At 43.6% G+C, this 16,157-nt stretch overlaps 1 protein-coding gene across 1 annotated transcript; it reads right to left on the bottom strand.

Moving 5' to 3' along the window:
- Window positions 1-1,329: 1,329 nt before the first annotated feature.
- LOC306948895 (uncharacterized protein) lies at window positions 1,330-14,759 on the bottom strand (the record flags this gene model as incomplete). The annotated part of the gene is made up of 7 exons (XM_079538620.1): window positions 1,330-1,583; window positions 3,903-4,083; window positions 4,211-4,345; window positions 6,537-8,316; window positions 8,818-8,919; window positions 11,120-11,286; window positions 14,718-14,759. The coding sequence occupies 7 exons, from the start codon at window positions 14,757-14,759 to the stop codon at window positions 1,330-1,332; spliced, it is 2,661 nt and encodes an 886-aa protein (XP_079394746.1).
- Between the last annotated feature and the right edge of the window lie 1,398 nt (window positions 14,760-16,157).

Genomic DNA, 16,157 nt, shown 5'->3' with positions numbered 1-16,157 from the left:
TTCAGGCAGTTGCTGAAGCACTGAAACATTCACGTGCTGCAAGAAGAAAACTGGAATCACTCATTCTGCTCCAATTCTCCCCCTGAACATTCACACCAACACGCAGCACTTCTGATTGTCTAAGCCACAGAACGGACACCAGCTAACAGCAATGCAGTGTGTGAAATCTTCCACACAGAACACAAACCATTGAACAGCTTTGGTAACCTAGGATGTAGCTAGCTTTGTGTAAATATCTTGCAAACATCCCTCCCCCCCACCAAAATCCCTATGTATACGTGTTTATTTATATAACAATAGACATATTTCCTGAGTAAATTGTTAAATGTGATTATCTGCAAGGCTTGGCAAAAGATCCAACTTTATATTACTAAAATAGAATTTGAAATAAACATTCAATAAACACATGAAAATAAATATGGAATGTTTCCAAAGATCTGTGGTACCATGAGCACACGTTCATAACACAGAGCATTTTTCAGTGAAGTCACACTAGGCTGTGCAACTACTGGCTTCTCACCCAGTGAGAAATCAATAAATCTCTTCTCTAATCCTGAGCCACTATTTTTTTTCAGTCTCCTGTCAACATGCATCTCACTGCAAGTCTCCAAAATCTTTGTATTTAAGATGTAAAACATGCTGATACTTGGTTTAAGACGTAGGAAAGCTCTATCTACCTTGGTTTAGCTAGAATCTGGCAGCACAAATGCTGAAGCATCTCACAGAACCACCATTAAAAGCTGATTATTCTCAAACATAGCAATAACCCAAATTCCTCAACTGAAAAACACCACAGGAGCATGGATTGCTCCGTGACAGGATGCAACCCACTTACTGATCACTTTGGCACTGAAAAGAACTACGTAATGGTGCAGAACAAATCAACACCTGAATGAAATACCTTTCAAATGACTTCTCCCCCCTCTTTTCAGTATGCTGGACCATACCATTAACACAGAAAGGAGAATTAAGTTCCACCGCACTGGTTTCTCAGGTCATGGCTTGAATCACAGCTGGTATGGAGCTTTGGATAAGCAGACAAGGAAACTTCAGCTACTGTTTAGTTCCTCTTAACATTCTAACATAGCAGACATTGTAATACCAGCAATGTTACCACTGCATTAACGCCAGTAAGGGATGCAGAATCACAGTAACAGAAATGTAGCCCTGATCAATTGTTGCAACCTTCCTGCTTTCTCATAACCAATGGAAAACACTGTCAGTATAACAGGCCACTTCACCCTTCTCCCCCCCATCCTCGGCCTCCTGCCCCCCTCTATTATTATTATTACTTATTATTATTATTACTATTATTATTACTATTAGCTGTCATTCCAGAATCCTCATGGGTTCCTCAGGCTTTTCTTCTCTGCTTCTTGTGTTGTCATTCTCCATGCTGGCGGATCCTCGTGTGCTTGTGCTCAGAGTACAAAGCTCTTGTGACGTCCCTTCAGCTTCATGCTTTACCAGGCTGCTTGGGGAGGGTTTTGGCAAAGCCATCTGTAATGCACACCATAACGCAGTGCGAGCCCTGCGTGTGGAAGCAGCCAGCTCTCTAATGGCAGCTGCCAGAGCCAGAACATCTGCAACAGAAAAATGCCTTCTGGGTAAAGCTAGTACACGAGCCCGATTCATAACAACACACAGAAAAGCTGCCTGAATTCATTTAACACCATCAGTACACAACATTTGATCGAGAAACAGCTGATCTTGTGCTGTCACTGTAACTGTTGAAGCCCTATTCAGCTATTCTTCTCTTGCAACCCATAGGTAACAACACCTCACACTGATAGCAACCATAACTGTGCCCAGAGTTTACTGGACTAACTCGCCATCATCCCTGCAAGAGAATAATTAAGCCTATTTAATTGATGCCATCACAGGAGAAATGCAATGATACAGTGGTATCACACAAGCACGATCAGTAAGCCTGCCCACCACGGTGCAGCCTAATGAGCTCCATGCAATCCCTGGTGCCTGCTGTCTACCTGCTGGTGGCACTGACTCACAGCTGAGCTCTGCTGTGCCATCAGCTTATAGATTTGCTCATAGGACTACTACATTTAAGGATACGACATCATTAAGAAGATGTTTTGCTTTGACAAGTGGGTGTCAACCATTTTGACACTTTACAGTTCAGTTTTCCTTCCTGCAAGGAGGGCTTTCTCAAACACTGCTGGATGCCAAAGAGCTGCACTGCCATCCCTGCTGTAGTGACAGGAAGTCAGACACTGCAGAGCAGTGCTGAGAAAGGATCCAATGGAGGACGGCAGTGAGGCTGAGGAACATCCCCCTCAAAAAGCGTTTCTGAGAGAAGTTTACTTCCAAAAATATCATCTTCCCCTCCAAAACCCAAATACCAGAAGATATCAGCTGTGCAGTCATCATATTGAATAGCAGCTTCCACTCATCCTCAACTCTTGGAAAGGAATGCAGTTGCTCTGGTTGTGCTCTGGGCTCCATCAGCAGAGGGGTGGCCAGCAGGGACAGAGAGGTGATTGTCCCCCCTCTACTCTGCTCTTGTGAGGCCCCATCTGCAGCACTGCATCCAAGTGTGGAGCCCACAGTACAAAAAAGACAGGGAGCTGTTGGACAGGGTCCTGAGGAGGGCCACTAGGATGATCAGGGGACTGGAGCACCTCCACTATGAGGACAGGCTGAGCGAGCTGGGCTTGTTCAGCCTGGAGAAGAGAAGGCTGTGGGGTGACCTCATTGCAGCCTTTCAGTACCTAAAGAGCCTACAGAGGGGAGGGGAATCAACTCTTTGAAATGGTTGATACCTGTAGGACGAGGGGAAATGGTTTTAAGTTGAGGGAGGGGAGATTTAGGTCAGACATCAGGGGGAAATTCTTTACCCAGAGAGTGGTGAGGTACTGGAACAGCTGCCCAGAGAGGCTGTGGATGCCCCGTCCTTGGAGGTGTTCAAGGTCAGGTTGGATGGGGCCCTGGGCAGCCTGGTTTAGCATTAAACGTGGAGGTTGGTGGCCCTGCATGTGGCAGGGGGATTGGAGATTCATGATCCTTGAGGTCCCTTCCAACCCTGGCCATTCTGTGATTCTGTGTTGGTACTGAAACGTTGGTAATAGACAAAAATCTGTGGCAGACTGCTGCTGTGAACTAAGCACATCTCTTCCAATTAACACTTTGCTTTCAGGAAGCCAGCTTTGCTCACCTCATGGAAAACTGAAGATGTAAAACATGCTGCTTTCCACAGCTTTGTATCACATGGCTTATTTTCTAACAAGTGCTTTCCTACAGCTATTTATGATAGAAAACAAGCTACAGTTTGTTAACTTCCTAGCAATTAACGTGCTTTCAAAGTCACCATTAGAAAGCAGATTTATGACAAATTTGTGAAGCAAGTTGTCTAATTAAGAAGCAGTTTTGCTTGGTGACAGTGAAACTGCAGAATAGCACACAAGCCTCTGGAGGAGTACACACTCCAGCTGGAAATTAATCTGGCTTTACTTCAACAGCAATTTGGAATTAGAAAGTGTAATTTCTGGCAGTTTTGTGATTTAGACAACATAGACACTATGAAGAAGCACAGCATTCATTACTTTATAAGCTGAAGACTGGTCAAATAGCAAGGACATAAAGTTAAACTTGTTTAAAAACAAGCAGGTTTTGATTTATAGGACTACTTATTTTTATATAATATCACCAAACAGTTTTTACAGTTATATTTTAAAAAGGAAGAGAAGGCTTCAAAGTGTTTGAAATAGTAAAAGCAAAGAAAAAAAAAATCTCGTCAGCTTAATTTTACACAAGTGGAGGTAAGTCTTGCAACTTCTTTGCAGAAGATGCAATAAATCATTGCCACCATGCATTTCAAACTACATGTTTTCCACAACTAAATCTTCAAAAAAGCTCTTGGAGCTGCTGGAATGGGGAGCTCTTACCTTTCTCGCTGTTGTAACGCAGCACTCCTTGTCTCTGGGGATTAACAGCATTAACAACCTCATCCTTACGCCGTGCCTGCGTTACGTGGATGGCTTCCATGTGGTGTTTCAAGGCAGCGGACACGTTACCGTGCACAGGGGCACCACAAAGCATTTCCATTTTTCCTATTAAGGTGAGCACCTACCAGGCACATTGAAAACACCAAAAATCACCACGTGTCGGCAACTCTATTAGACCAAGACAACAGAAAGCAAAGAGGAAGCAAAGCATTTCACCTGGTGCTGTGACTCCCTTCTGGAAAACTCACCCTGGCCTGTTCTCGGAGCTGGTCTACAATCAGACGATCCACTCGTGATGGGTGGGCAGGGAGCTGAGACACAGGAGTGTTACTGGAGCTAGAAACACGCCTTCCTGGAAAGTTCCTTGCAAGGTCAGCCTCAGTCTGCAGGGGAAATGGAAATAACATCACAGTTGAAAATTACAGTGAAAATCCACATTGCCATTTGCTTAAGAATTTTGAAATAGAATGGAAGAGTTTCCTACCTTTACTTCTGCCTGTGTTTACAGTAAAATGCTCCCAAGTATCTCTCTAGGTATGCAACCAGCTGCTGTAGGATAGGAATACTTCCTTGATTCAGCTCTACTTTAGAGAGAATGCTTTTAGACAGCACTCGAATCTGCACAACCTCATTTTCACTAACCTGGGACACAGCCTGAGGCATAGAATTTCTGGCAGTGCATCCCAGGCATTTAAATCCATGTCTCTCACTGCATCTCTCAAATGCTGCATGTTTGGATTATCGATTAAATGAAACAGGTGAACACACCACCACAGCTCAACTGAAGGACATCAGGAATCAGCCACATTTAACATAGCCTGGTATCAGCTCAAAAAGTCATCAGCACAACTGCTGAGCTTCCCAGTGACAAAGGAACCGGACAAAACGTGGTGTAACACAAGCAGTGACAAAGCACCACTGTGACTATTTTTGGCATAGAAACTTCTTAAACCTGGAATAAAAGGTGGCAGAGCAAGCAGTGGATTCTGTCTTGGTCCTTCTTCAGTGTACAGTGGATTGAGATTAGATATCATGCTGCTGTTCAAGCTAAGGCTAAGTCCACACTTACATTTCAACCTGTGCTGCCTTTCTGCTTTACTGACGTCCTTATTAACACCCCAGCCCTCACCAAGTACAGTGTACTAGTACAAAATCACAGTTGTTCCTAAGTAACAGATCTCTGGAAGAGTGAGATTTTTAGAGAAGGAAAGAAGCTCGCTGCCATTGAAGTTCAACACAGCCCTCTGGGAACTGAAGCAGCCAGCTGATCAGACAAGATGGAATTAAATGCAAGCTTCACTGGAGGAAAATTCTGTTGATCCTCCTCAGAACTGCATGCAGGCTGAGAAACTTAAAATCTGCTCCTGTGTACCAGTGTAAAGGTGAGCTACACATACACTAATGACATAAACAGCACTGACACAGAGGCCTCAGCCCTGTCCTTGGGCAGATCAGACTGTTAGAACAGCTCCTCACAAAGTCTTAATCCCTGCCAACCAGTGATCTCCCAAACAGTACCCACAAACAGCAACGAATGCAGATCTGGCACGTTCCTATCAGGCAAACAGGATGCAGTCATCCTCTTTGGGGAGAAAGTGTTTTGGCTGCAGGAATGTGAACCATGCTATGGAGGCTGACTTGCAGGACTGAGAACAGCTTATACTGACTAATGAAGCCACCTGCATGTTCAGTGCTTAACCACAAAAATCAAGCACGTAGCCAAAGGAAACCTCTAGCAGAAAAGTCAATTATGGGCAAACACAAATGTGCTTGATGAGATGAAGACAAATTCAGTCATCCCAAATGACTCAGCTGAAGTCCCAGTCCTGCACCAACAGGGCTGTATTTGTCACAGCACAAAACAGGAGTGTTTCCAAGCATTTCCTATGAGGAAAGGTTGAAGGAACTGGGCTTGTTTGTTCAGCATGAAGAGAAGGCTGCAGGGAGACCTCGTGGTGGCCTTCCACCCTTGAAGGGAGCGTATAAACAGGAGGGGGAATGGCTGTTTGTGAGGGTGGGTGGTGATAGGACAAGGGGAATGGTTTTAAACTGAGACAGGGGAGGTTTAGGTTGGAGCTGAGGAGGAAGTTTTTCCCCCAGAGGGTGATGAGGCACTGGCACAGGTTGCCCAAGGAGGCTGTGGATGCCCCATCCCTGCAGGCATTCAAGGCCAGGCTGGATGTGGCTCTGGGCAGCCTGGGCTGCTGGTTGGTGACCTGCACACAGCAGGGGTTGGAGCTGGATGAGCACTGTGCTCCTTTGCAACCCAGGCCATTCTATGATTCTAGGGTAGCAAATATTGCAGGTTCATAGAGAAAAATGTTGTTAGCAGCCCTGAGTGGAAAGAGACTTAGAAATCAAAGCTGGAAGACGCATATGGTTTAAAAGCAGTCATGCCAAATAATACAAACATTATATTCAAAGCAGGTTTTTTTGGGATGGTGTTTTAAGCGTTTAAAACTAACTTAAGTGTCTCCTCCTCAAAAGAAGAGGAATGCCAGGGTATCCATTCTCTGTAAGATGCTTAATGTAATCAGTAGCTTTGACAAACAGTTATTGTCACCGATGCTTTACCTTTTTCCTCTCTTTCTCCAAAGCCCTCCACTGCTCATAGCACTCCTCCAGTTGCGTGTGAAGCTCGTTAGAAGGTCCACTGCGGCTCCTGGGAGGTCTGCACTTGTTAAATGGCATTGGAAAGGCAAAGTATGGGGCAGTTATTTCCCCACAAAAGAGGTCACTGATGAAGGGATTCAAGTGGTTAAAATCATCATAATGGAGAAGATCAACAAGTTCTGAGAATGGAAAAGGTGAAGGAGGGAAACTGAAGTTCTTTGCTAATGAAAACAGATGGTGATTAAACGGAAAAAAGCTGGGAGTTTGCTTAAAATCAGACATGAATGGGAAGGAAGGAAGAAAAGGACTGGTAAAATCTGACATGATACTGCCATTCTGTTCATGGCTCTTGTGGAGCATGTTGTACTGCTGGCAGTTTGGGGTTGCATATCCAAAATGAGGAATGCAGTTCCTCCTGCTTCTTCTATCATCTTTATTCCTGCTTTCCTGGGTTTGCTTTTTTTGAAACCTGTGGCACATTTCAGGGTTTTCACTTAAAACATTCTGTTGTGTTAACCAGCTGGATGAAAAACTAACAGGGAATTTGCATTGCTGCCCCTCTTTACTAGTCAAAGAATCATGCCGTGAGTGTCCAGAAGGGCTCATTTGCTTCTGAGTGTCTGAGATGAAATTAGAAACTCCCAAACTGTTAGAAATATTGTCTGATGTTTGTAACCTTCCATCTTTTCCCAATGGGAGGACTGGTGAGGTCTGTGAGTAATAAGAGGGATATGCCATAGGATGATGTGGGGAGGAGCCCCCAGACGTGGTTGAAGCTCCAGATGATGACTGTGTGCTCATTACCACTTGCTTTCCAAACACAGCACCTGATGCAGCTGTTGGACTGGAAGATTTCCCATCCCGCCATGTATGTCCATGGTACAACAAGTAATTCCCATTTTTTACTGACAAATCAAACTCAGAAATTTTATGAGTGTACTCTTCAGGACTAACGTGGTTCTTCCATTCATTATTATTATTAAAAACATCCCCTAAAGTAAAGCTTTGATGACCATTTTGCACATGGGTTTCCCACGGTTTTCTGTTTGTCGCTCTAGAAAAGCTTTCCTTCGTTGGTTGACTGAAAAAATACAGCGATGGATGAACAGATGGCTGGGATTTCTGAGCAGCTGTAAAGCTTTCACAACTTTTAGAAAAGAAGTGGCTGTTCTGGGGCACTTCATCCCAAGAGTCACCAACAGACTGATTAGAAAGACCAGGAGAATGTTTAATTTGTTCATACACACCATTTCTCATCACGTTGCCTCTTGCTCTTTCAGTTCTCCAGCACCCTGTCTGAATGATAGGGTTATCTTCCATTCTGTTTTGAGAAGAGGTGCTAAAACTGGAACCATTTTTTTCAAAGTCTCCATTTAAGCTCATCTGCTCATCTCTGCTCCAATGCTGATTATAATCCGCGCTTTGAAACGCGCACCTTTCTTGGAGAATGGAATTCTTGTTTTCCAAAGAGGAATTTGCAGGATGGCCGTTTTTCACAGCGTTGTCAGGCTGAGTGCAGGGGTCAGATGGAGAAAGCCAAGACTGGATCAGATAAAGGTCTTCTAAACCTCTGTGCAGCAGCTCCACGTCGTGCGACTGGAGCAGCTGCTCCCGGTAGCAGCTCTGTGCGCACATCAAATCCTCATTGCCTACAGAGTGCTCAGGTGAAAGCCCTGAGAATTCACAGTTGTTTCCTAAATCAGAAGCCCACAGTGGTGGCAACAATCTTGAAAGTGAATTCCTGTAACAGAATTAACAAACCTCCAGCAACAGGGCGTTTTCACACATTGCAACAGCTCACGTCTCAGGGTTATCTTCTGCCCTGGACACATTTCCCCCTTACATTCTTGGCTCAGGATACCCAGCTCTCCTACAGAATTTAAGGGGAGGAAATCTCTACTGCAGTTTAATAAATGCTAAATGGAATCTGACTGCCATTGCTGTTCTCTATGGTACACGCATTCAGAACTGCAGATTTCAACTATTTTGTATGTGATGATTTATAGACAGCTCTCTATTGATTATTTTTAAACATTCCCCCCCCACCCCCCCAGTGCTGTGACCCAATGGAAGAGTGAAATTGCTGCATTTCTAACAGGCTACTTCTAGTTAAAAATAAGTTTTCACATTTCTTTATGAGAAAGCCCTTTATCTCTCAATTCTGTGCAATTTTAAACATCCACACGGGTGACAAAAGGATGTAGAAGTGATACACAACAGAAGAATTTTAGAATAAACTGACCAATCTGTTGCTGGTTCTGCCTTGTTTGGCTCCTCTAGGATGCTCGACACCAGGCCAAACATATCAGGGCCATTGCCAGAATAAGAAAGATTTGTCTGTGCCCTGAAAAACAAAAACAACGAAAGCATAGCTAAGTAAATCTTTTTTTTTTCCTTCTAAATGAAACATACTAAAGGTAAAGCATTCATTTAACCTTTCACTCGTATCAGCAGTGCCTCTTAATCGTGTGAATTCAATGTATTCTCAACACACACATACAAATTTATTCCTGCATTTGTGACTTCTCCAGCCTAAAACCAGTTGAACATTTCCTTTAGCATTTCTAACTTGTTGCTTCCCAGAAGGTTTTTCTTGCTGCTGTGTGAGGAGACAGAAGCACCAAAAGATTTTCCTCTTTCCAATCAATGCAGCTATTTAACAAAGTGCAACATTTCTTCATATTCTGACCACCTCCTTTGTAGTGTAAATATGATCTTCTCAAAATCTCGTGGTTTTGAATTTATTCTACTTTGATATTGAAGAGCTGTTACTTTAATCTTAACACCTTTTAAATTTAACCTTTTTCTCTTTATTAAGAATCACTTGAGCCTCTTTGTAACCTGCTTTTAGAAAAGGATTGGTCACAGCTTTAATTATTACTGATAATACCAAAGGTGCTCAACTATCATTTCCCTTAGATAACCCCAACTTCCAGCTGTTACATCAGGTGCAAAAATGAGACCTTCACAGAGCTGCCTGCAGTGACATTTAACTTCATATCAGAAACTAATTAAAACTTAACACGCTAATTAAGATGCTATATGTTGCTTCAACAAATTTCACTCTGCCTGTTCTTGTTCAGCTCAATCATTTCTGCCTCCCTGAAGCTCTCTCAGCCCTCCCCTGGTGTCAGCTTATCCAAACAATTACACTGCTTCATTTGCTACAGAATTATTTGTGCTAATATTGCAGATTAGCAAAGACCAGGGCTGTGGGATAAACAATTAGAACTGTCACTTTGCTAATCTCTTCCACAATGAAGATTAGCCACTGATGTCTTGCTAGATATTAAGACCTCTCCACATTTTAACTTCTTTGTAACACATGTGTCTTCCCTAACTGTTATCTTACAGCACCTCATGAACCTCTGAAGTTCCTCCCTTCCCATCAAACTTCCTCTTTCTTACTGGTAATTAATAATTAAAAAAAAAAAAAAAAGTGAGGAACTACTGACTGCCTTGGATACAGAATGATAGAACATCTGAAATTGGAAAGGACCCACAAGGATCATGGAGTCCAAATCCTGGTTCCACAGAGGACTGCCCAAAAATCAAACTCCATGTCTGAGAGCAGTAGAGACCTTCAGAGAGATCTTGACACATCAGAGCTCAAGCAGTCACCAACTGCAGGAAGTTTAACAAGACCCAGAGCTGGATTCTGTGCCTGGGATGAGGCACCACAATGCAAGAAGGATACGAAGCTGTCAGAGGGCACCCAAAGGAGGGCTGTGAAGATGGCGACGGGTCTGGAGGGTAAGGGGTGTGAGGAGCTGCTGAGGGACTTGGGTTTGTTCAGCCCAGAGAAGAGGAAACTGAGGGGAGATCCATGGCCCCGCAGCTGCTCATAAGGAGCAGAGTGGCAGCACTGAGTTCTGCTCTCCAGTTGCAGGGACGAAGGAACTGCATGGAGCTGTGTCAGGGTGGGTCAGGCAGGGGTGAAGGCAATGTGCTGCCCCAGAGGGTGGTGGGTGCAGCCCCAAGCTGCCAGAGTTCGGGGAGATTTGGGCAGTGCCCTCAGACATAGAATTTGATTTTGGGGCAGGCTGGTATAAAGCCAGGGGTTGGACTCTATGATCCTTGTGGTGCCTACCAAGTTGAGGTGTTTGCTGGTACTGAATAGTAAACATCTGACACTAGAAATGCCAGCAGCAGCAGCTTGGGTAGCAAGAATGGAAAAGCTACTGTGCCAACCTGCACCAGCCCACCAACCCCACAAACAAGGCAGTATTACATTGCCATCATGTGGTATCAGCAAAAAACAGATAGTGGGAAGCTTAAATTATTTTTTATGCATTTCTAAATCTGCAATAATTTCAACATTATAATTTTAACTGCTGCACACAATACAGCCCTAAAGAATATATTTGAAAGAGAACATAATTTTGGGGGGTTACTGTAGTTTCTGTACTGTGAAGCCATAATTCCCTGCTCCTCACAATGCTTTTCGTTTACATGTAGCAGTTTCCCATTTAATTCCTTAAAAATTATTCTTAGAAGAAGTTTAAGTTTATAGACACACGCACAACCAGCGTGTGTAAACATACCGGTTTTTGGTGCAGTCCTGGAAGGGAGTTTTGGTGCCAACAACTTCCCCACATGCTGAGCAGTCACTGTGCAGACAGGAAGATTCTAACGGAGGTGATGGGCTGGTAATTGCTCCTAATAACGGGGAAATTAATTGAGTGTCCATTCTTTGTTTCTTGCCGTTTACCTTTATTGAAAAGGTGAAAATAGATGTTAGATGTGTAGGTCAGTGAGCAGTAAAGTTAACTAAGTAAAACCTCCCTTTTATAGCTTAAGCTAAGTAATTTTTCAGGAAAATGTAACGTGGGAATCACCAGAATGCAGTCTAAAACTCACTCCCTTCCTTAAAACTTGTTTCCCTACCTTAAAACAGTCCTAATTTGACACTCCTAAAGTAAATAATAAATATTATACTACACAGTAACAGGAATTCTCTACAGATTTCACACTGCAGATGTTCACACGCCAAGTTCACAAGATGAGTCTTTTAGTCTATGACTGGAAATGCACACAGGCAGCCCTTCTGAGCAAACAGAGCAGAGCAGTAACCCTGCCAGATCTCTGACAACACAGGATATTCCTGCAAAGAACCCCACATAAGCAGGGGGAGACACGTGTAAACTTTATAGAGGAAAATGTGGTTAAGAGAAGTTCCCCGTTCCCCTTCACCCCCCAGAATGGAGAGCAGTGCCTGGAAAAAAAAAGGAAGAAACTCTCAGATTAAATGACTGGAAGTTCCAGTGTATTTATACACTAAGATCACTTCTGTGGCCATGAGACCGCCTGGAGGCTGTCTAAGCATCCCCAGCTTCATCTGGATGTGTCAGTCAAGGATTTGCAACAAAAACAAGGGTTAAAAAGGACCAAAAAAAAAAAAAGGACATGGTGTGCATGTCACTGCTCTAACAGCCCTCCCAGTAAGCAGCTTTGTCTGTCTGTCCAGGTCTATCTGTTCTGAGACACAGAAGAGTGCAGCACCAGAAAGATAATGGAAAAGAATTGGAGCTGCTGCCAGCACCTGTCCTGTGTGTACAACGGGGCAGCAGAAAGAATTCAGGATGCACTGTAAGAAAACAGCACCACCAAAATGTAAGTTCAGAAGCCATACTGGACTCTGGTTACCTGGCTGCTGAGGATAGAAAGCAAGACCTCTTCTAAGACTGAGGATAAAATAAACTTCATAATCCTCCATTGCAAACACGGCTGGAGAAGGCACAGTGTGCCTGACTTTTTTTTTTCTTGCTTAATAAAGAAAGAAGAGAACTCTTTCATTGGCATGGTCAAACTAGTGCTGGATCAAAATAATCACTTGCTAAAACCCCCTTGGAAACCACACACAGATCTCAATCATGTACTTCAAATCCTGGAGAGTGTTAAAAGCAGAAAATGAAAGGAACAAGCAATGCTGCAGTGACAAGTGTGCCTTGTTTGCAAACATTCAAACTGTTGTACTAAGCTTTCATTTTTCTGCTTCTAAGATAAAAACTGCATTTTCACTTAGAGCCACATTCACACGGCCAGAATTGCCAATTCTGAGACAGTATTTGCTGTTGGAGAAGCATCTCCAAAGCTCTTAACGAGTGAACAGGAAAAAAAAAAGCTTAAGGGAAATTTACACTGCCTGAACACAGCTGTGTGTGTTAAGTCTCTCTGGAGCCTCTGACAGGCTTCTTTGAAAGTCATTTATGTCTCTGTAACCTAAGAGAACAAAACCTCACTGCTGATCATTGCACTCTCTCATGCCTCATTTGTTTAAAAGAGAAAATAACAAGTTAATTCTCTCCTCCTGTTTCACCCTACAGTCTGGACACATTCTGTAACGTCACACAGAAACATGCTGTCAATGTCTGTGTCAGTAAGCAGAGATAAGATCCCTCTCCTGTCCCACAGCACAACACTGCCCAGGTGACAGAGCAGCTCCTATGTTTGCAGATGAGAAGTGTGGTATCCAAACTATGCTCTACAAAGGATGAGCAAAGCACAGGTGGCAGTTCAGAAAGTAGGAGCTCACCAAGACTAAAATTCCAGTAATAATTTAGTGGCATCAGCAAGTACATTGGGCTCTGGTCTTGTTTAGTCCCTAGGGAATCAACACACAAATAAATCATGTTCCTTGGCTAAAATACAAAATACTTCTGCATAGATTAAAAATAGGATCTGTAACGAATGGATTTGTCTTTATTTTCAGGGCCATAAATCACTGCTGCTATGAGCTGTGCAGCACGATGTGACTGAAGCTCAGCAGAAGAGGTACTTCTTGTCCCCTCAGTGCTGCCTCACCTGTTAGCACTTCCAAAATACTGGAGGTTCTCTTTCTATCTTGTTTAGGAACTTTGTTCAACAACTGGGAAACTCTGCTCTGTGCTTTACATACCAGCTAGTAGCAAGCTGCAGTAAAAAAAGGAGCAAAGCAGTGTGCTGTCTCCAACAGTTTGCTTTGTTTTCAGTCCTCTGCTGAATTTCAGAGTGAGACTTTCCTTAGCAGGCTCTGCAAAGGAAGGGCTGCCTGCAGAGCCACAGATGTGCTTCACTCAGAATTTCAATCTCAAACAACATAAATCAGTAAACAAAATGCTTGTCTCTAACAAAACCAAATAGCAACCCTTAATGGTCTCCTCTTGGATTCCTACTTCATTCTTTCCACCCTGCAAGTCATGAGAAACCAGTGCTCCCACTAAATAAGACCGTATCTGAAACCCAGATAGGCCATCTCAGCAGACTTTTTCTTCTTTCAAAGCATAACGAGACACAGCTTCAGTTCACTTCTGCAGAACAGAAATATGCACACACTAAGCTCGCTCTCTCCAAGCCCAACTGAGCAAACTTTTTTTCCCCCATGCTTTTTATCATCCATCGCTGTTATGAAGTCACACAATGTCTTCAAATGCACACAGAGGGCTTTTAACTTCTGGGAAGCTCAGAGGAGTAAATGAACTTGAACATTCACCAAAAACATTCGTCCTAAATCAGGAAGAAGTCCTTTTACAGGCACTTATCCGAAAACTGGAGGAACATGCTGTTACAGACAACTGGTTGCAGATGCTTTTTATAAACAGCAGTCAAACTTCCTTGTAATGCCAGTAAGTGACAGCACTGCACAGTATAGTTACTTTCACACTGAATGTATTTTCTGATTTATTAGCTAGACATTTCCTGCTTTTAGGGGCTCCACAGCCCAACTGTCATTAAGAACTCATTGGTTTCCAGGGCATTTCTTGCTTGTTTCTCTGTTTTCAGCACAACCACCTGAAATCATTCATTTCACATAGCCAAAGAGTCTTTCTCCAAAGTAATTTCCAGCAGTTGCTCTTCCCACTCAGTGGGAAATCTCACAGATAACAAGAGCCTCCCGAAGTCAGCCTGAATGAGCAAGTGCTGACTGCCCCATCATCTGGCTTCATCTCCTGCACTGACACAAAGCAATAGTGAGATCTGCTCCAGCTGTAATGTAGCATTCTCTGTTGGTTTTTTTTGTTTGTTTTTGGTGGTGGATTCTTTTGTTTGTTTCATACACAGATATTCAATATTAGTTACGCTGGAAATGATTCCCACAGTTATAAAAAGTAACATAATATAAAAGTGTTTGTTTCCTTAAGCAAACTCACTTTTTGGACCCACCTGTGACTTGTAATGACCACGTGTGGCAGTTGGTTTGACCATGTCCTCCTTACCAGCAGGCAAGATCTCTTCTGTAAAGTAGGCAGCATTGCCACCCAAGCAGAAATTCAGATTCCTAAGGGCAGGCTTAACCTATTTTAAAACAACCAGAAAGAGAAAAAGAAACAATGAGCAGGCCTGTCAATGTCCTATTTGTTAGGCAGGAAACTCATTTACAAACATTAGAGAATAATCTCCCATGCTGTTGTTAGTGATAAGCAGCTCATTCAGTTCCTGCAATTCGCATGTGTGCCATTTCTCCAACGTGAGCCACTTGCACTGCAGGGTACAGTAAAACAGTGCCCACAGCAGCCAGTCTGCACAATACAAAACTGTTGGGTTTCTTCCTAGCTGACACAGAACTTTAATTGGTGGAAGAAATGAACGGGGAAGGGGCTGCTCTAAAGGCCGAGACAAATCAAGCTAGGATGTGCGACTGTCATGTCATGGGCAGTTCTTAAAACTTCACACAGCATTCACTCTTCTAAAGGAATCAGATTATGTCAGACGATGCCCACATCCAAACGTGGCTGAATGGGAGAGCTATGGATTTACCCAACTGTTGTCCACCCACAAACCTGCTACAACATTTCATGCAGCACACACAGAAGTTTTCACTCTTCTCTTTCCCAAGGCCCTGTTGGAAACAGGCACTAAGCACGATGAATTAGTTCACCCACTCCTGACTGTCAGCTTCCTTGGGATTCTTACAGCATTTCCATCACCATGCAGCAGAGAAATGCGCTCAGACTGACAGCAAAGTCTGGCAGAACAGCTCTGCAGGAGGGGTGCAGGTACCTGTGCCTCTTGAAAGAGCAGAGCTTGCTGCTCTCACATCAGCTGGTACAACATAGCCCTACAGCAAGGGAAGGGCTGCAGTAACACAACTCCTGGCTCTGCAGAAAGCCCTGCAGCCCCCCTAAGGAGGAAGATCGTGCACCCGGTACTTAAGCTGAGCTAAGCCAGAAGGCTCAGCACTGAAGCGATTCAGGTGCATACAGCTGCTCCCAGGCACCAACTTTTTACACTGCTTCCTTTCAGAAGAGATGCCTCGTAATATCTTCGCACCACCTGCGATGGTTTGTTCAGTTAGTGTGTCTAAACTGTTAATCTTGACTGACCTTTTAACCGGGATTCTCACAGGGCCGGTTGATAGCTGAAATCTCAAACAGTCCATTTGCATCTCAAAACAGTCGCTACTTCGAGCATTCAAGGCAGTGCAGGAGTCACATTAAAGTTCACAACCTGAGGGTGCTACGTTAGAGCTTTGTTAGAAGCAACGCTTTAAAGGAGCACCGCCAGTTTGGGTTTTGTTCAACTGACAGATTTTTTCATGGAGCACTTGAACACGCCCTGAATTTGTATACAGCTTTAAATTGTGGGAGGTTATTTTTATTGGGG

This window comes from Tetrao urogallus, assembly GCF_951394365.1.
Source record: "Tetrao urogallus genome assembly, chromosome: 7".
Classification (NCBI taxonomy): Eukaryota; Metazoa; Chordata; class Aves; order Galliformes; family Phasianidae; genus Tetrao; species Tetrao urogallus.
The sequence above is the reverse complement of the archived record's forward strand: the minus strand, read 5'-3'. Positions and strand labels throughout refer to the sequence as shown.